This window comes from Jaculus jaculus, chromosome 8 (assembly GCF_020740685.1).
Source record: "Jaculus jaculus isolate mJacJac1 chromosome 8, mJacJac1.mat.Y.cur, whole genome shotgun sequence".
NCBI lineage: Eukaryota > Metazoa > Chordata > Mammalia > Rodentia > Dipodidae > Jaculus > Jaculus jaculus.
Window position 1 is genome coordinate 124,062,784 of NC_059109.1, and position 21,280 is coordinate 124,084,063.

Below are 21,280 nucleotides of genomic sequence, written 5' to 3' on the forward strand. Positions count from 1 at the left end.
GAACTCAAATAAGTAGATAAACACATAATCCTGGCAGCCCTATACAATAGCTAGAGATGGAAATAGCATCAGTATACATTTAATTTTGTCCATCAGTAGGTGAATAAGCAAATTATAGCATGTACATGCAATGATATATTCTGGAAGGCAGCTATGCTTATCACTATACCTACCAATGCTACAACAAGAACATTGTGTCCATTTTATACTAAGTCAGATATAGGTGAACTTCAAAAACACTCTTCTTAGTGAAAAAAGCCAGACTCAAAAGATCCCATATTATCTGATTCCACTTACCTGAAAATATTCAGAATAGATAAATTCACAACATCAAGGTAAAGATGGGTAGGTACCAAAGATTGAGGCCCAGGGGAATAGGGAGAAAAATACCTAATAGGTATGGAGTTTTCTGATGAGATGATGAAAATATTTAGGAACTGGATAGAGGTGGCATTGTACCATGCTATGCATGTACCAGTTGCCCCTGAATGTTATATGACACTTTAATATGTTTTTTTAAAAAAAAATTTATTCATTTATTTGAGAGAGAGAAAGAGGTAGAGAGAGAGAGAGAGAGAGAATGGGCACAGCAGGGCCTCCAGCCACTATAAACAAACTCCAGATGCATGTGCCCCCTTGTGCATCTGGCTTACATGGGTCCTGGAGAATTGAACCAGGATCCTTCAACTTTGCCGGCAAACTGCAAAGCCATCTCTCCAGCCCCAATGCAAACATATTTAAGCTTATCTTTTCCTTACAGTATAAATAATAAATAGATCTCTATAACCTCTTCCATTGGGGAAGACACATGTTCCAGATGAAATCTGTGGTCTTCATTTGTGGTCAACCTCAATCTTCCAGTTCCACATCTCTTCTGTGTTAAGAATCTTTATCCAGGGGCTAGAGAGATGGCTCAGCCATTAAGGAGTTTGCCTGTAAGGCCTGTCCCAGATCGCCAGCACCTTGGCACCTCTGTCTGCATTTTTGAGACCCACCCCCAGTGGTGGAAGCAAAGAAGGCACACTGCGTGATGAATCTCTTGCTTAGGGGCCGTCTGAAATGAGAATCTGCACGAAGTGTGTGACCTCGTATGGGAGAGGGTGACGGAGTCCATACTCACAAGTCCTGGCTCGGAGCTATGTGACAAACTCTACTCTCTGAGCTCCATTTGCCTCAGCTGTGAAGTGGAGACGGTAGGAATGCCTTTGCAGAGGGGATACACGTCAATGGAGGGTGTGGATGGAATGCCATGCGCCTGGGCTGCCACACAGTAGGGACTCAGCAGCCGGCACCCCCTAAGTGTTCGGCAGGCAGCAAGGTAGATTGGCTTACGCGCAGGTGGTGCAGATCTGCGCTCCGAACAGGCATGCTTGATCGTGCTTGCTTATTTGTAAGTGTGCTAATTGCTTCTTTAGATGAATTGTCATAATTGTGTTATTTCAATATTTTGATACAACATATGCTTATTTTTTTTTTTCAAAAGGCTTCTGGCCAACTGGGCCTGTTCCAATGTCGTGAGGTTTTGGGTTTTGACTGAAAAGAACATCATTCGACGTTCGCTGGTCACCTGCCATGGGCCAGCACCTGTTCTAGATGGCAGGTAATAAATAGGCAGGGAGGAGGAACTTCACAAACGTGAGCCACAGGCAGCACAAGGACAATAGTGTCCTTGGAAGGATTAACGTACCCGGAGGAGGTGTGAACCTAAAGCCTCAGGTGGTTCCATCTCAAGAGCTCACTGATTGCACTGTAACTGGGCTCTTGCTAAGCGTCAGCCATTGTTCTGGGGACTAGACAGAATTGACCTTTGCCCTCGTGGAGCCTGGGGCTGGAGAGGGGGAAACATGAGCAGAAGGTAGAGAAAGAGCCACACAGAATTGTAGGGAGGTAGTGAATGCTGTGGGGTGACTTGCAGAAGTGCCATGCAGGGGAGTCTCCTGGAGGATTGACAGGAGGGTTGGGAAGGCATCTTGGAGGAGGTGACTCTCAACAGGAAGGCTGGCAGGGGACTCTGCATTCCAGGGCACTGTGAAACCTGCGGCTTATCCACTTAAGGGTGCTTGGCTGGTGGCCCACCTCTGTGATAAGGCTAAAGACAGACACCGCCCCGCAGTGGCATGTGACATTCACAAGTGAGTGAGGACGCTAAGCCAGTGAGCTCTCCTGATGCAGTCATTTTGTGTTCTGATGAAGTCCTTTCATGTCTGTGGAACTCCCACAAGGAAAACAAGGATGTCAATAAGAACCAACACCAAGCACTGGAGAGATGGCTCGGTGGCTAACGGTGCTTGTTTGCAAAGCCTGATGGCCTGGGTTTTATGCATAAAGTGGCACATGCATCTGGAATTCATCTGTAGCAGTAGGTGGCCATGGAGTGCCCATAAAAATCCCCCCTCTCTCATTTGCATAAAAAAAGGCCAGTCTGTTGGCTTTGCCTCAAAAATTTTTTTCAAAAGAACCAACACTGAGAGGGTTGACAAAGCGCCATTACAGCCCTGCAACTTTCCCACACCCTCCACTGATAATGCAACACGCTGTGGATGCACACTGTCCTTTGCACAGACAAGGAAGCTGAGGCATAGAGAGGGTTCATGGTCCACGCAAAGCTGTAGAGAGATGGTAAGTGGCAGAGTGGGTATTCAAACTCATGCCATCCAGCTTAACCACTATACCTCCTGTGTAACAGGGTCAGAGTAAACAGAACCACCCTGAAGCCCGAGGTGGACGTGTGTCTACAGCAGGTACCCTCGGTCTCGGCTTCTGCTTGCTGAATCGGCCTTAAGCGCATTCTCTGTGCCCTTGCTTGCTGTCAGGGTCTGACAGAAGTCACATCAAATCCTGGGAAACTAGTATACCATTAAGTACACAGTCAGTGATCATTTCCAAGGAGAAATGCTAGGCAATCTTGGGGTGCACAGTGGAGTCTGATGTCTCAAATAGGAGGGAAGACGTTTAAACCCACCAGTTGGTAAGGGATGAGAAGTGATAAGACAAGTGTCTTATCACTGGGAATGTGACAGCTGGAGGTGGGCACAGTCACTGGCTGGAGAGGCGATGCCAGGCCACTTGAAGACTTTTAAGGCTATATTTAAGGCTAGGGTTTGATCCAAAAGGCAGTGGGACTCCAAAGAAATGTGAGTCAGCATGCCGTAGAAATACCCGCACATCCAAGTTCATTGCAGCACGATTCACAATGGCCGAGATGTAGAGGCAGCCTGGGCATCCTGTCCCTCAGTGGAGGAATGGACAAAGGAAACATGCTACACATGTAGAACGTGGTTTAATTCAGCTGTGAAGAAAATGGATGGAACTGGAGATGATTGCGTGAAACAAAATAAGCCAGACTTAAATCGACAAATACGTTTTTTTTCTCATACTTGAAATCTACATTCAAATATACATGGATATATATATATGGTACAGAACTAGAGAAGGAGGACTGTGGTGGGAAGGGGTCCAGCAGAGTATAATAAATATATGTTGGCTGGAGAGATGGCTTAGCAGTTAAGATGCTTGTCTGCGAGGCTTAAGGACTCAGGTTCAATTCCCCAGTACTCACATGAGCCAAATGCACGTGGTGGTGCATCCATCTGGAGTTCTTTTGCAGTGGCTAGAGGCCCTAGCATGCCCTCTCTTTCTCTCTCTAGCATTTTCTCTCTCAAATAAATAAATAGAATATTTTAAAAAACATATTAAGGCTGTCCACATAGGTATGAATGTGAAGAGTCTTTTATGACTCTGAATGTAGACATTAGAAATCACCAAAAACCTTCTTTATTTGTTGGAACAGTATGTCAAAGGAGATTTATTAAAAGGGGAAAATGCATATCAGTGTGAAAAAATGTAATAAAAAGGTTGATATGGTTAAAAATATGTATTAAAATGTCATAATGGGGGCTAGAGAGATGTCTCAGCAGTTAAGGTGCTTGCCTGCAATGCCTAATGACCTGGGTTCAATTCCCCAGTGTCTACATAAACCAAATGCATAAGGTGGTACATGCATCTAGAGTTGGAGTTTGTTTGCAGTGGCTAGAGGCCCTGGCAAACCTATTTTTTCTCTCTTTCTTTCTCTTTCTCTCTCATCTTTCTCTCTCTCTCATCTCTCTGCTTGAAAATAAATAAATGAATACAAAAAAATATTTAAAATATCATAATGAATCCCATTATTTTGTATACCAACTGGGAATGTTAATAATGATTAATTAAGGCAATGGGAGCCAGCAGAGCATTTTATGTGAAGGTAACACAGTGGACAGTCCTTTTGAGAGATGGCTCTGGCCTCACAGAGGGCATACAGTGACAAGAGAGGGCCATAGGGGACGAGGAGGAGGCTGTCATCATTGTTCAGGTGGGAGATGGTAGCGACCTGGGCTGAGACTGTGGTAGTGGGGTTAAAGAGAGGTGGGCAGATTTGAAAGATATTTTGGGGGAGTATCACTGGAGAAAGAGGTGACTGAAGGTGGTCTCAGGTTGGGGGTTGCATGGCCTGGATGGCGGTGGTACCATCGAAGGCAGTCAGAGGAGATAGGTGCAGGGGAGGGGAAGGTACCCTCGCGTCTCCCGTGTGCATGCTGAGTGAGTGTTGAGATGGAGGGAGAAGTGGCACGTGGAGCTCTGGAACGTGACTGGTTGAAGTCGGGATGAAGAAGGGCTCAGGACAGCCTGAGAAACTGGAGAAAGATGGAAGGAAGTAAGAGGATGGGCGCGGCCCCCTCTTTCCACATAACCAGTTTTTCATCTGTGAGCTGATCCCACGACAGCCCTACAGAGGGCGCCAGGGAGCCAGAGGGGCCCGGAAGTCCAAGGAGGGCAGGGCGCACCTGTGGCCAACTCCTGGCTTCCTCGCAGCCAGGTTCTGTGGCCACAGAGGGCAGTCCGGGGCTCTCCCCTGGGAAACTGTGGGGTTCACACATGGTGCCGGAGGAGAAAGGCCCGGATAGCAAGCAGAAATGTAGGTTCCATATGCTCCCTGCTCTATCATAGCTGTACCCAAAGTCAGCCACCCTCAAAGTCAGCCACCCCCAAAGCCAGCCACCCCCACGCTCAGGCCTTCACCCAGCAAACAGTCAGTGAGAAGCAGGCACCATGCCAGACTTCAGCGATTAGACTGGCCACTTAACACTCGTGCTGGGTTTACAGAACAATACGAAATGTTAAAAGGATGTCCTTCCTCCGCCTTCCTTCCTTCCTTCCTTTTAGGCATAGACCCCAGGACCCCACACAATACTAGGCAAGTGCTGTGCCACTGAGCCACACCCCCAGTCTCAAGACGCACCCTCTTGTCTGCTACGGTGGCTTAGGTCGCCTCCCTCTCTGCTCATGCTTGTCAGGTCGCTGAGGTTCACTCTCACATGCGCCAGTACCTCTGTCTTTCATCACTTCCGAAATCCTCCCAGCCAGTCTTCCTCTGTCCTGTCCTCCCCCTCATCTCCCTGCGTGCAGAAAGTGAGTGGAGCAGACGCCCGTGGCAGGTCTCACTCGGCCTTCATGACTACGATCTCTCTCTCGTGTGCGCTGCCTTCGTCCCCCTCTGCTGCACCACGGATTTTTAAACGCCCATTTATTTAGAGCCACCTTCCAACGCATCCATCTCTCTTCTGCTGGGTTTAATCTCTTCCAGAGTATAGGAAAGGAAGGCTGATACCAAAACCCGGACACCAGCAGTAAGAAGAAACAGGAAGATGGAAGCTAATCTCACATGTGAGCCTGATGCAAAAAAGCAAAAACTTAAACATGGCTAAACAAAGTCCAACACGACATAAAATGACTAAGTAGGGTTTGTTCCAGGAATGCAGGGTGTGTGTGTGTGTGTGTGTATGCGTATGCACACTCATGCTCGTGGAGCCCAGAGGACAACCTTATGTGTTGACCCTCTCCTCGGGAATGTTGATCACCTTTTATGAGACGAGTCGCACATTCATCCAGAGCTTGCTAGGTAAGCTAGACCAGGTCCTTGTTCAGCGAGGGATTTTCTGATTGAGCTATCTCCCCACCCCTGAGGTTACATGAACATGAGAAAAGCCAGAATTCCGCTAGGCATGTCGGTACCCGCCTGTGGTCCCAACTCAGGTATCTGAGACAAGGGGATTACTGAGAGTTCGAAGCCAGCCTGGGCTACAGTGTGACCCTGTCTCAAAAGAAGAGAAAAGCAGTTTGTTACTGTATGAACTAGATGGAAGTGGGAAGGGTCCTTTGAGCCTTTTAGCAGACGCAAGGAAAAAGAATTCAGTGGAGGTAAAATTAAAAATCCATGCACAGAGCTGGGGAGATTGCTCAGTGGTTAAAGGTGCTTTCCTTTAAAGCCTGCAGGCCTGAGTTTGGTTCCCTAGCAGCCATGTAAAGCCAAATGCCCAAAGTGGTGCATGCATCTGGAGTTGGTTTGCAGTGGAAAGAGGCCTTGGAGAGCTCTTGTTCTCTCTCTCCCCCTCGCGTGCACACACACATGAATAAGTATTTAGTTAAATAACCAATGAACAATTTTTTAAACGCCCACTCCCCTTGACAAATGAGGAGTCCCCTCCACCAGCTGAAGAGTACTGGGAGAGCCTGTGGTACAAACCCAAGGCACCGAGCACAAGCTCATCATGATCCATGATCTACAGTAAAATGCCGAGATGTCTCCACAGAGTCAAAGGCCAACGTCACCCCTCACTGCACCTACCCAGCATTGCTGGACCAGCAGCTGGTGGTGGTGGTGGGGGTTGTCTCTGGTTAACTCAGTAAAGCAGAAAGAACCCAAAGGCCTGGAAGGAAGGTAGGGCTGCTGATTGCTAGCCTCTGGTTCTGTGGGCATGTTTCTATCATTTACCAAGGTGGGAAAGCCCAAGAGAGGTTCTGTTTGAACTTACTGCTGGGAACCCTTACAGAGAAAAGTTTCCCCCCAAACACACACACCCCAGAAAGACTATGGGCAGCTCATCCCCAGCTCTTCTGCTCACCGTAGGTAGTCCATTCTCCTTGGACCAAGGCCCCTCTGTAAAGTGGGTGGCTGGGAAAAGATGGATCCCAGGGGGCGCAGTGAGCTGGATCTGGTGGGGGAACAGGTGCCAGGCATCCTGGCTGCCTGCTCTCCAGGAGGTCAAGTTTTGTTTTGTTTTTTTTTTGTTTTGTTTTGTTTTTTGTCTGCAGAGCCTCAGGGATGGAACAAGGAGCCTGGCTGAGTCAAGGGACCACCTAGGCTGCCTTCTTTGCATCGGAGTCATCTCTTTTCTTGTCAAGGGGTTGTCATTGTTGCTGTCATTGGAAGTGTTGAATATGTTCTGTGGTTTTCAGTCACCGACCCCCAACACCCTACCCTTTTCATGTTTCAGACCTATAACAGCCAGAGCGAGAACAATGAAGACTATGAGATCCCCCCAATAACACCTCCCAACCTCCCCGAGCCGTCCCTCCTGCACCTGGGGGACCACGAAGCCAGCTACCACTCGCTGTGCCACGGCCTGGCACCCAACGGTCTGCTCCCTGCCTACTCTTACCAGGCCATGGACCTTCCAGCCATCATGGTATCCAACATGTTGGCGCAGGACAGTCACCTGCTGTCGGGCCAGCTGCCCACGGTAAGTCTCTGTGTCCTGAATGGCCCCGGCGGGGCCTGAGCAGAGCAGGTGGCGGGGCCGGTCATAGAGACCCACATGGGGTCCGAGTTCCGCTGGCTGACTGGGAAGCGGTCTGCAGGATAGAGGCGGGGTGGCACACAGGGAAACCCTTGTTTCTGGGCTCTGTTCATAATATCTTGGGATTGATTTCTATTAGTTGTTAATAGTGTTCTATGAACTCAATTTTGTTCTTGACAGCTTTGTTGAGATTTAATTCCAATGTCTTATAATTGGGTAGTTGTGCATATGTCTGTGGAGTCAGGTAAACGTTTGTACAATTGATTGATTGCCCTCCAGAAGTAAACTGTACCTCTAGGCATCACTCCCACCTCATCAGGCACAGTCCCCAGCCCTGGATAAACACTGAGTACGTTATTGTTGTTGTTTTGAGACAAAGCCTCACTCTTGGTCCAGCCTAGCCTGGAACTCACTATGTAGACCATACTGGTCTCAAACGTCTGGTAGTTCTCCCTGCTTGGCCCCCTAAGGGCTGGGAATACAGGTGTATACCACCCACACCCAGCCACTCCTGATTACTTTCTGCCTCTATCTATCTATTTGCCCATTGGAGGCATTTCATCCAAATAACAATCATATCTTTTAAAAACTGTATCTTTTGCCTAAGTGGCCAGGCAAGAGGGTGGTTACCAAATTAAAGTTCATGGGCTAGGTAGGAGGTTTTGTTTTTTGTTTTTTGGTTTTTTGGTTTTTTTTTTTTGGTGGGGAGGGGAGGGTTCAGTTTTTTTTTTTTTTTTTTTTTTTTTTTGAGGTAGGGTCTTGCTCTAGCCCAGGCTGACCTGGAATTCACCATATAATCTTAGCCTGGCCTCAAACTCATAGTGATCCCCCGCTACCTCTGCCTCCCAAGAGTGCTGGCTTCTGGGATTAAAGGCGTGTATCACCACGCCTTGCCTTAGGTAGGAGTTTGACAGGCAGAGAGAAGCAGAGGAGGATCTTCCAGGCTGGGGGATATCATGTGCAAAAGGAGGAGGCAAGGGGACGGTGATCCCTTGGGTTCAGCATGCTAGGGAATAGCATGTGACCCCTTCTTTTCATGGGGCTGGAGAGTGAGGACCTCAAATGGGGGAGGGACAGAGGAGGAAAAAGAGCTCAACAAAGCCTAGATCATCAGGATACTGAATCTTCTGAATCCCAGGCCAAGAGCATCATGCCTCTTTGCATGAATGACTAATTTGGACCATCAAGACCTACAGAAAATCAGTAATAGGCTCCTTAAAGTATATGTATCATATATCAAGACTCTCTTACATGCATTTCTTTTATTTCCAAGGTAGGGTCTCACTGTAGCCCAGGCTGACCTGGAATTCACTATGTAGTCTCAGGGTGGCCTTGAACTCATGGCGATCCTCCTACTTCTGTCTTCCCAGTGCTGGGATTAAAGGCGTGTGCCGCCACACACATACATTTCTTTAAAGTGACACTAACTTAAGCAAATACAAAGGCTAAACTGTGCAAGATTTGGCAAGGATTCCAGGCCTGATTTGGTCCAGGACTTCAGGTGTGTCTGAAGAATCTCCATCTCCACCAGCAGCCTTCATTACTGATGGTGGCCAACTCAGTCCTCGAGGTCCCTGGCAGGTGGCTGTTTCGGTCTTCCCGGGAGGACTGCTGTTGAGTGCTGCTGAGCGGACCACTGTGTCCTGGACAGAGCAGTCCCTTATCACGTCTACTTGGATCCCAAGTACTCCTGAGGCAGGAGGAAGGGCAGCTCGTTTGTCTTTCCCATCAGAGTTGTGGCTGGTTTTAGAAGCCACAACTGGGTGGCTTGATGCTCGCAGGTGCCTGGGACCTTCGAGCATGCCTGCTACACTTGCCTTTTAATAATGATCTTAACTGTATTTACCCCTTCATTGCTGCTGCTGCTTTTATTACCAGAAAATTTCCTTGCCTGAAAATGCTGGTATACTCTATATTTTTGGAAGCCAATTATATATGAGATATAAAAGGAGTGAAGGGAAGGAAAGAGGAAGCCAGTGTTAGACTCACGTGTTCTAGTGTTTAGCTCTGAGTGTGAGCTAAGCGTAGCCGGGTGCGGTGGCACATGGCTGTAACCCCAGCATTCTGGGGATACAGGCAGGAAGATCGTCAATTTGAAGCCAGTTTGGGCTACATACAAAGACTGATGATAGATACATAGACTGTAGACAGACAGAAGATAGGTAGATAATAGATAGATAGACAGACAGACAGCTAGCTCAGTGGAAATGGGGGCAGTCTTCTCCATGAATCTTTTTCTTTTTACCTTCTTGACCTATCAGTAATGCAGGTGCCTACCTGGCTGCTGCTTCTAAGCAATTCACATGCCAAGTTCACGCCCCACCTGGCCCAATTCAATTCTTAGGAAACCCCTCACCATTTCAGACGTCCCTGCTGGTGGGGGGGGGGGAATCCCAAAACACAAGGCAGGGGGCCATCTTGGCCATGAGCTATGAGTGCCATTGTCCAAGGATGAGGAAGGTTGTGGCCACACAATCAGGTCACTGGCCTGGCCTGGTGGTAGTCAGTGGAGACAGTGCAGAGTAGTGGTTGGAATGCGGGCTTTGGTGTGTGAGGCTCCGCCTCTGAGGACTCAGTTCCCTCCTCATGGAATCTTAACAGCGCCCTCTCGCAAGCTGGCCGCGGCGTATTGGAGATAACATATGTAAAGTCTTAGCAAACGTCTGGCAAAGCAAATACTCAGGAAATGTTTGTTATTGCCATCACTGGTCACAGAGATGAATTCCAGATGGAACCAAATGGCAGCATGTTCCCTGTAGTCTCCTTTACCAAGGGCACCTGGTGACAGCAGCTCTGATCATTACAAAGCCCATTATCTGTTGATCACAGGTGACCCCCCACCTTGCTCCTCCTCCGGGAGCAGATCACTGCTTTCCAGATTTCTCTACAACTAGCCCGAGTCTAGGATGCTTCTTAAATGCAGACAGCCTTAACTCTCCAGCAGTCTGGCTTTGCGAAGGTTCACTGTATTTTACATCCCCTCCTTATTTAATGAAAGTTAAGCCAAATGTTGTTTCCCAGAGCAGAGGCCCCCACCAACTGGGAAAACCAGGTGGGAACAATAATTTGCCTTGGGGATTAACTGGTGAGGAGACATGGATCCCTTGATGACAGAGCTGTTAAATTCGTGGGAGCTGCAGGGTCTGTGTCTGTGGGTGTGTGGGCGGCTGCTGTGTGGGTGATGCTGGGATTGTGTTAACACCTGGTGGGTTATCATGCACCCTGAAATCCAAGGCAGTAATAATGCAGGAGAGGGTGGAGGCTGGGATGAGGAGCAGGGGAAGGTGCTGGTGAGTATGTAAGTTTCCTGTGGCTTCTCTAACAGATGACCACAAACTGGTGGCTTCAAGCAGCAGAAGTGTATTCACTCACAGCTCTGAAAATCCAGAATCAAGCACTACCCTGGGCTGCAGTCAGGGGGTCATGCTTGCTCTGGAAGCTCTAGGGGAGTCTGTGCTTGTCTCTTCTGGCGCCTGGGAGCCACTGGCCTTCTGTGGCCGTGTCACTCTCTGATCTCTGGCTTCGATTCTGTCAGTGGTAGCTCCTCTCTCCCTCCCTCTTGTAAGGACACTTGTGATGTCATTTAGGGCTCTAGAATAATCTCCTCACATTGTGATCCTTTGCTTTGGTCACATTATAGGTTGTGAGGATTAGGGTGCGACAGTGTTCATGGGAGGAGCATCTTCCTACCCACCATGGTGAACTTCAGCTATGAACAGCGTGTGTTGAGCACGTACCAGGCACCAGGCATTGCTCCAGATTAAGGCACCTTGAGGAGCTCTGGGTAGTGTGGAGAGAAAGCAAAGGCCTGTGCTATGATGTGCATATGGGTAGTGTCCCCAAAAGCCCACATGCAAAGGCTCAGACTCCAGAGTAGTGGTGGTGGTATGCACCATGGACTTTTAAGAGGTGGAGCTCAGGGGGAGGTCTTTAGGTCTCCAAAGGGATTGTGGGATCCTGGTTCTTCTCTCTTCAGTTTTATGTAGGTGGGCTCTCACCCTCACCTTTCTGTCCTGATGAGCCACCCTGAACAGAGGCCCACCACCCTGAGGCCACTTGATCTTGGGTTTGAACCTCCAGAAAAGCGAGGCAAACTAAACCTCTGTTCACTCACAAGCAGCCTGGGTCAGGGACTATGTTAGATTGACCCAAGCTGATGACCACAGCCTGCTTCTGTTAATGTAGAGAATTCCCTAGTCAGGCACATGAGGCTGTGTGTGCCCTGAAGAAATGCGTGACTCGGGTGGAGGGGACGGACTGCTTCCCTGGTTGTTGGCATTGGCCTTTGTGGGGAAGGAATATAATAGAAAAGACTACAACATTTCTACTCAATCCATCAGAACTCGTCAAAATGCTGAAGATAAGTGATTGTTTAGTGCCCAGCACTAAACCAGATCTCTCTGTCATGCCCTCCAAGGCTTGGTGAACACTGCAGAAGAGGGAGCAGAAAGAATGTCAGAGCCAGAGGATGGGGAGGAGTGATGTGGGAAACCGTCTCTCTAACTGGCTGTGACATTCTTGACCTCACAGCAACTGTCATTACCTACACAAGGTCTGCACAATATTGGATGCATCAGTGTGCTGCTGTGGATGATGGAGATAGGCAAAAGAAAACGGGCATTGAGCCAGGTGTGGTAGTGCGTGGCTTTAATCCCAGCACCTGGAAGGCAGAGGTGGTGGGACCCCTGTGAGTTTGAAGCCAGCCTGAGACTACATAGTGAATTTCAACTCAGCCTGGGGTAGAGCTGCCTGCCTTGGTTGGAGGGGAGGGACGAGGAAGAATTCGGGCGTGGTGGCGCACACATTTAGTCTCAGCACTTGAGAGGCAGAGGTAGGAAGATCACTGTGATTTCAAGGCCACCCTGAGACTACATAGTGAATTCTAGGTCAGCCTGGACTAGAGTGAGATCCTACCTCAAGAAACCAAAGACCACAAAAAATAAATAAATAAAATAAAAATAAAAAGAAGAAAGAAGGAAAAGAAAAAAGAAAGTAGAAGGGAAACTAGTTAGAAAGAAGAAGGGATTCAGTGGAAGGGGCTTAAGGGAAGAGGGACAAAATAAGTAATGGGAAGCAATTATGATGAAAATACATTATGTACATGTATGCAAATCTTCAATAATTCATTTTTGAACTGAGTCCAAAGATGACAAGTCTAGCCACGTCTTGGCGGCCTCCTCCGTACAATGGGAGCACTGGTTGTGGCGGTTTTAACATAAACTGTCCCCCACTGACTTACGTGATTAGCCTCCCACTTGAGCCTTGCTGGAGGAGGCGTGTCACTGCGGGTGGACCTTGAGGCTTATGAGTCCAGCCCTACTGGGTGGTCACTGACCAGCTCACCCCGGCTATTTCTTCCCACGCTGTTTTCCCCACCATGACGGAACTTCCCCTTGAAGCTGTAAGCAGAAATAAAACCTTTCCTGCAGGCATTTTGTCCCAGCAACAAGAAGGTAGCTGCTGCCAGAGAGGTACTGGCCAGAGCTCTGCAAGCATTGCTGGAGGGCTCAGCTAGGGCTCAGGGGCAGCAGGTAACACTCGAGAAACCATGTATCCCTCATGTGGAGAGAGATGGCTGGGCACCAGGCAAGCGCTGTACTGGCTTTTGAGTGAAAGTGCCATCTAGATCTTAAGCAGGAATAACCAGGACCCAGTTGAGTCCCTCCAGCCACCTCCTGGTTCCGCCAAGCACGTGATGGCACAGCCAGGTTGCAAGGACCACGGAGGATGGCCAGAAGCCAGACATCTCGGAAGTTGTCCACACAGAGACCAGGATGTCCCAGTGATGCTGTCCTTGCAGAGGTGAGCGAGACCACGGTCCTTCACAGCCATCTCATCAATGCCAAAGCCCTCATGGCTCTGCCCCCAGAGGCCACCGATCCCTTCCGGTTCCCCACCTAGTTCCTAACGAGTGGAGTCAGTTCCTCTCGTGATGGCTGCCAGCAGGAATCATGTACAGTGTGGGAATCAGATCGCTCTCACAAAATTAAATATGCTCAAGGCTTCTCCCTCGACTTCGGCGTCTTAACTGATTAAACATTCATTTCCAAGACAAAAAAGAGTCAATTTAGGATGAAAGATATATTTTGCCACTTTAATTTAAAGCGCTGCGCCTCCATCTGACCCCTATTTTCATAACTCAATAATTTTATCCTGTGTTGATTGTCTCATTTTGAGAGAGATATTGTATGTATAAATCAGTTTCTAAACTACTCAGAGAAACTCGAAGAGTGGAATGTATTAAGCAGCTTCTGCAGAGTCTGAAATCATTTAGTTTGGAGGCGTCCTTGGGAAACATTGGAGCTCAGGGGTGCCCCTGTGCCCAGGGAAGGGAGTGTCTGAGGAAGAGGAAGAGCTTGATGTTCTCAGTTAAGGGCAACCTCACCTTTGGGGAGCCTGGGAAATGGCAGGGTACCTTGAGCAGGTGGAGGCTAGGCCCCAGGGAAAGTGAATCCTGGCCAGGCTCCTGCATTCCCTGTGGAGTCTGGTGATTGTCATTTCTGGCTTTCCTAGCTGAGTCCTTGCTTGGGTCACTGGAGCTGTGTGGCTCCATCTCAGACTTCACTTAGCAAAGAGATGAGACTCAGAAGTCATTCCAAACATTCTTCTCCCAGCTTTGAGTCTTTAAAAAAAATACTTTTATCTGAGCTGGAGAGATAGCTTAGCAGTTAAGGCACTTGCCTGTGAAGCCCAAGGACTCATGTTCGACTCTCCAGGTCCCATGTAAACCAGGCACACAAGGTGATGCCAGTACACAAGGTCGTACATGCACACAGGTAGTACATGCATCTGGAGTCTGATTACAGTGGCTGGAAGCCCTAGCATGCCAATTCTCTATCTCTTGCCCTATCTATCTATCTATCTATCTATCATCTATCTATCTATCTATCTATCTATCTATCTATCTATCTATCTGTCATCTCTTGCTCTCACTCTCTTGCATAAAAAAAAGGCTAGTCTGTTGGGCTTGCCTGAAAAAATATATTTATTTATTTATTTACTTGCAAGGAGATGGAGGGTGGGGGCAATGGGTGCACCAGGGCCTCTAGCCATTGCAGACAAATTCCAGATGCGTGCACCACTTTGTGCATCTGGCTTTACGTGGGTACTGGGCAATCAAACCCAGGTTGTTAGGTTTTTCAGGCAAGTGCCTTAACTGCTGAGCCATCTCTCTAGCCCCCAGCATTGACTCTTGATGGATTTTTCTGGGACCTTAGACAAGTCACTTCTCCTTCAGCCTCAGTTTTTCTATCAGTGAAATGGCAGTGGGATTCCCAGCTCTGGTGAAATGGTATCACTGGGCATAACTGCTTTACCAGTTTTGCCATACTAGACGAATGTATAGATTGGTGGTCGAAAGACTTCTCACTGTCACCACCTCACATGTCAGCTGGCTCAGATCTTATCCTAAACTCACAGCAAAGCCCCTGGTGCTGGGTTTGGGGTTCTTTGTGTTCTAGGCCCCTGCCCCGAAGTATCTTGCCAGAACTGAATCTGCTCCCAGGATACCCAGGAGCAGGGGTATATCCTCAAGGACCCCAATTCCAAGTGAAGGGCCTTGGCAGGCTAGTATCCTGGAATAGCTTTTAGAAGCTGGGATCAAACTTCAGTTGCTGCTTTACCAGCTTGCTTTACAGATGGTCCCTGAGAGAGAGCCTGCAGCACTTCCCTTAGGAGAACTTAACACATCCCGCCCCCGCCCCTGCCCTTCCCACTCAAGGTTGTTCCCTTCCAGTCATCCCTCCTCTGTCTACTTCCACCAGGCTCCTCTTACTCCTGTTTTTTTAATTTTTTGTTTATTTTTATTTATTTATTTGAGAGGGACAGAGAGAGAAAGGGGCAGAGAGAGAGAGAGAGAGAGGAGAGTGGGTGCGCCAGGGCTTGCACTGCAAACGAACTCCAGACGCATGCGCCCCCTTGTGCATCTGGCTAACGTGGGTCCTGGGGAATCGAGCCTTGAATCAGGGTCCTTAGGCTTCACAGGCAAGCGCTCCACTGCTAAGCCATCTCTCCAGCCCCTCTTATCCCTGTTTGATACCCACGAGTTGAGACCCCAGATATTCCTTCCAGTTGAGACTTTTTGGTCCCCAAAACTTTTGGTCCATTGGACTTCTGAGACATGAGCCTATCAGGTATATTTATTCTTCTTAACCCAGAACTGTTCTGTTGTGTATGTGTAGGTGTGGTGTGTGTGCATGTTCACATGCATGTGGGCGTACATGTGTGTGAGGGTGCACATGCACGTGTGCGTGTGTAGGTAAGAGGTCCATATTGGGTGTCCTCCTCAATTGCCCTCTACTTATTCTGAGTCTCTCGCTGACCCTGGACTTTTGCCATGCAGCTTGGTCAACTATCTGCTAAGCCACCAGGCCTAGACGTTACATGGGCTGTGGGGATCTGAACTCAGATCCTCCTACCTGTGCAACGAGGTCGCTACCCACTGGGCCATCTCCTGAGCCTCCAAATGTTTTCATTTTTTTAAAATGCTTGTATTGGTTTTGCTTTTTATCCCCCCCCCCACTTTTGATATTTCATTCACGTATGTAATGTATTTTGATCATATTCTCCCCCCATTGCTCTCTTTTATCCTGTTCCTCTTTCCATTGACACCCTTCTTCCTCATCCTATTTGTTGCCTTTTTTTTAACCCAGTGAGTTACGTTGAGGTTGCTTGCATGATCATGGGTATATGCATGTATCAGTAAGATTTTGTTGTATAACAAACTTCCCCGATGCCTAGTAGCTTAAAACTATGGCTGAGTATGGTGGCGCGCACCTTTAATCCCAGCACTCGGGAGGCAGAGGTAGGAGGATCACCGTGAGTTTGAGGCCACTCTGAGACTACATAGTGAATTCCAGGTCAGCCTGAGCTAGAGCGAGACCCTACCTTGGAAAAAACAAAAACAAAAAAATAAAGCAAACTATGCATTCTTATGATTTCTCATGATTGTGTTAGTCAGCAAGGTAGTTCTTTGGATCTGGACTGGCTCTGGTGGTTTCTGATGGGAGCTTACAACTTGCTGAAGTCCCCACAATCTAGGATGATCACACATCTCAGTACTTGCCCCATGTCAGCTGAGACCGGTAGGGTTGACTGAGTCCTGGGTTTCTCATCACCTGGTGGCTGGGCCTGTTCACACAGTAAGGTTGCAGGATTCCCAGGGGTCTCGAGAAACGATGATCCCTGGCATGCAAACACTTCTCAAAGCTCACATGTGCTGCTGTCCCTTTGACAAGAGCCAGTCACGTGGCCAACCCAGTGCCAAGGGGAGAAAGAAACAGACTGTGCCTTCTGGAGGAAGAAGTGGCAAACTCACCTTGCAAGAGGGGATCAAGGAGGCTGGACTGTGGCCAGGTCTGTAACCTACCGTGATCATGTTTTCTTGACTTTTACTACCTTCCAGTCACCACAAGCATGAGCTCTGTGCTCAGGTTTGACCTAGTTTAGAACCCAGTCCCCCCCACTTGTTAACCCCATCCCCACCACTCACAATGAGGGGTTCACACTCCCTAAGTCTCAGTTTCTTCTTCTGTAGGAACCTAGAGAGCCTGTGTTTGGCCAGAGCTGAGTGGACTTCAGTTTGTGTAGCTACTGTGTTTGTTAATTCACTCCATTCAGGGACCAGTTTGAGTAGATCCACCCTCGTCTCTGAGTTTGTTCAGCCTGGTTTGCTTGGAATGGGCTTTGCTGGAGTGGCGACCGGGTGGTTCAGAGGCAGTGGGCTCTGGGAAAGCATGTTAGAGGCCTGGGTGGCAAGAGATGGAGTGAGACCAACCAGCGGCTGGCTGGGACAAGCGCTTTCATTATATTATGATATCATGTGGGGCTTGGCACTTAAAACCATAGCAAAATGACAGTTTTACTTCTTGCCCAAAAAGCAGGGGCCCAAGACACAACACTTCTTAGCTCTGTGACCAGGGGAATGATCTGTCAAAGTAGGAGCCATGTTTTCATCTCATTTCCCTGTGGGGTGGGAGTGTAGGGGGAACTGATTTCCAAAGTGAGCCTTGGAGGGTCCGAAATGGGGTACCTCAAGGCAAGGTGGTTTCTTAGTAAACATCAGAGTCCAGATGAAACTCCCTCTCCCTGTTTTCCAGAGGTAGAAAGCAAAAGAAATATGTCTTTTTGCATTTTATAAAACTCAGGAAAAAATGGCTTTAAACAGCTTTTGCTCCCGTGCTATAATTATTTATTTTCAAACACTCCTTCAGGGGACTGCTCCGTTTTCTTATCCTGCACTCCTTTTGCTCATAAATGAACCATCACTTCAATAAATCATTATGAAAACAGAGACTAACACCAGCTCTGAAAGGTTGAAAGATTTATGTAACACATTTATGTTTCCCATTTTCTCATTCTGGTTCTCCGCTGCAAAAGCTAAGCTAATAAAAGCTGCTATTAATATTTCTTGTTGCCTAGCAACCCCAGAGCGGGAGTAATAGCTTGGGCTAGAAAAATAGATGACCGATAAGGAAAAATTCAATTCTTTTATTATCTCAGGGGAAATGGCCTTTTACTGGAACATTATGATGTACGAGTGTGAAGTTGAACACAAAAGATGTGTGTGTGTGTGTGAGTGTGTGTGTGTGTTTGTTTTCTATTTTTAATGAACATTATTTTACCTCCGCTAACTCTTTCAGGGGATGTTTGTATTCTCTCACACTCTGCACCACCCCATCCCTCATGCTTAATTTAGCAGCTAGAGTAGTTAAGAATCTGTCAGTGTGTTTTGTGGGGCTTTTTTTTTTTTTTAGTTTAAAAATGATTTCTGCAAAGGTTTACAACTTAGTCATAAAAATTCACTCCCTTTTAGAACTCAGGCCAGTGATAAGCCAGCACAGCACACAGACCGGTTCTCCATGCATAGGATCACATTTGTTGAGAGATAAGATTCATGAATTTTTCCCTGGGAGGAAGGTCAGTAGGAAACAAAACATGTTTTTGCTGTTTCGGAGTTCGCTGTGGAACCGTGGGGACACTGTCTGTTGAAAACTACTTGCTCAAAAGTTTGTGGTGTGTTCCAAGAAGGCAGGGATGGGATGTAGACATTGGTTGAGCACCTGCTGTATACAGCCTTGTGTCGCTGCCTCTTCTCAACAGCCTGCTGAGATAGATGTCCCCGTGTGTCAATGGTAGAAAGGGAAGCTTAGAAAGTCTAAGAGGGGGGTGGGGAGATAGCTCAGTTCTTGCAAGCATCAGGACCTGGGCTCAAGCCCCAGACCTGTGTTAAAGGAATCTGGGTGTGGTGTCATATGCTTGTAATCCCGATGCTGGGGAGGAGGAGAGTGTAGGGGAGGAACCTGGGCTTACTAGCCAGCCTTTCTAGTCTACTTGGCAAGCTCCAGGAGAGCCAATGACAGGCTGTCTTAAAAAAAAAAAAAAAAGTGGGGCTGGAGAGATGGTTTAGTGGTTAAGCACTTGCCTGTGAAGCCTAAGGACCCTGGTTCGAGGCTCGATTCCCCAGGACCCATGTTAGCCAGATGCACAAGGGGGTGCACGCATCTGGAGTTCGTTTGCAGTGGCTGGAGGCCCTGACGCACCCATTCTCTCTCTCTCTCTCTTTCTTCCTCTTTCTCTCTCTGTCACTCTCAAATAAATAAATAAAAATAAACCAAAAAAAATTTTTAACAAGTGGATAGTGTTCCTGAGGAATGACAGTTGAAGTTGTTCTCTGTCCCCCATGGACATGTATACATTCACACCTGCACACACATGTGCACTCGTACACACAAATATGCACTAAGAAAAAGGCTGAGGGCTCAGCAGTTAAAGGTACTTGCTTGCAAAGCCTGATGGCCAACGTTTGACTCCCCTGTACCCACAAAGTGGCACATGCATCTGGATGTTGTTTGCAGTGTTCCCATTCTCTCTCTCTTTCTCTTTCCCTCTCTCTCTCTCTCTCTCTCTCTCACACACACACACAGTCTCTCTCATTCTCTCTTATTATGTTTTCTATATATAAATAAAATATATATATTTTAAAAAGGTTAAGAGAGCCGGGTGTTGTGGCGCACACCTTTAATCCCAGCACTCAGGAGGCAGAGGTAGGAGGATCACTGTGAGTTTGAGGCCACCCTGAGACTCCATAGTGAATTCCAGGTCAGCCTGAGCTAGAGTGAGACCCTACCTCAAAAACAAAAAAGAAAAAAAGAAAAAAAACTAAGAGGTCAGTGTGTGCCATGCTTCCCCCCCCCACACACACACACACATACCTGTGTTCTTGAGCGTGTGACTTCTCAGTTTCAGCCCATTGGCATGTTGGGCAGGACAGGGGCCGCTTCTCCATCGTGGAGGGCTGTCCTGCACATTCCAGACAGCTGGCAGGAACCTGGAGCTCTACTTCCCTCCTGGCCTCTGGGTTGCTTTCCCCTCATCAAAAAGAAAAAAATAAAAGTCTCTAGACATTGCCAAATGTCATTTTGGGGACAAATTTGCCCCTGGCAGGGGCCCGCTGCATGTTTTTCCCTCTGCTTGGGAGACATCCCCCTGTGGTCTTTGTGGCGGGCTTCTATTCCTGTGTTAGGGCCCTTGCAGACGCCGTCATCTCTCTGAGATGCGCAGGACCCTCTGGACTGAGACTATGGAAAAGGCAATTGTCCCAACCACACAATTGAAGAGAATGTCCAAAGACTCCCAAATCGTGATCAATAATATTTTGATGCAGTGGTTTTAAAGATCAAAACCAACACCAACTTATAGACAACGGATCAAATGTGCCAGACCTTTACACAGAGGCAGGAGGAGTTAAATTCGTGGGAGGGGTGGAGCAGGCTGCTCCGGGCTCGTCTGTACTGCCAGCGTGAGACATTCCGCACTGAGCCTGTGTTTTGCACATTCTCGGACACGGCTATCTGGTTAGTACTGAGTGAACAGAAGAGAATTAATCATCTAAGGTCACCCAGCTGGACTAAAAGCAGAACTAGAACTTGGGCTTAGGCTTCTAAGCCCAGTGTGCTCTCAGCATCCTGTAGACTATGGACAGAGCGGTTGTCCATTGCTGCAGAGGGGTGTCCAGACCACAGAAGATGCCAAGATGCCCGGAGGTATTCACAGCCTTGGGGTGGGGCAGGAGCAACATCCCTGATATCAGTTGGGCCCTTGGTCCAGGCTCTTAACCCTGCCAGGCAAGAGCCACGTGGGGACACTAACTAGTGTAGGAAGTGTTCAGAAGAGCAGAGCCACCATTGTCAGAGCCCTGGAAATTGCTCACACACACAAAGTGACATGCATTGGCTTTGGTGATGCACATTGTTTGACGCCCTGGATCCCCTTGAGAGCGACAGACAGAGAAAGAAGGAGAGAGAGAGAATGGGCGCGTCAGGGCTTCCAGCCACTGCAGATGAATTCCAGATGCATGCACCCCCTTGTGCATCTGGCTAACGTGGGTCCTGGGGAACCGAGCCTCAAACCGGGGTCCTTAGGCTTCACAGGCAAGCGCTTAACCGCTAAGCCATCTCTCCAGTCCCACTTTTTTTTTTTTTAAGACAGCCTCTCATTGGCTTTCCTGGAGCTTGCCAAGTAGACTAGAAAGGCTGGCTAGTAAGCCCAGGTTCCTCCCCTACACTCTCCTCCCCCCCAGTGTTAGGAAGTGGTGGATTTCTGCAACTATAGTCTGCTAGTGTACCTGGCCCCCGGGACTCAAGGCCTTTGTAAATATCTCCTTTAAT

General features: G+C 48.1%; 1 protein-coding gene across 6 annotated transcripts in view; it reads left to right on the top strand.

Moving 5' to 3' along the window:
* Tox2 (TOX high mobility group box family member 2) overlaps positions 1-21,280 on the top strand; it is a 145,874-nt gene that overhangs the window by 79,289 nt on the left and 45,305 nt on the right. For all 6 annotated transcript variants that reach the window (XM_004669294.2, XM_045156899.1, XM_045156898.1 and 3 more), the window contains one exon: positions 7,311-7,556. In XM_004669294.2, the coding sequence (XP_004669351.2) occupies positions 7,311-7,556 (246 nt within the window). The remainder of the gene's footprint in view (positions 1-7,310; positions 7,557-21,280) is intronic.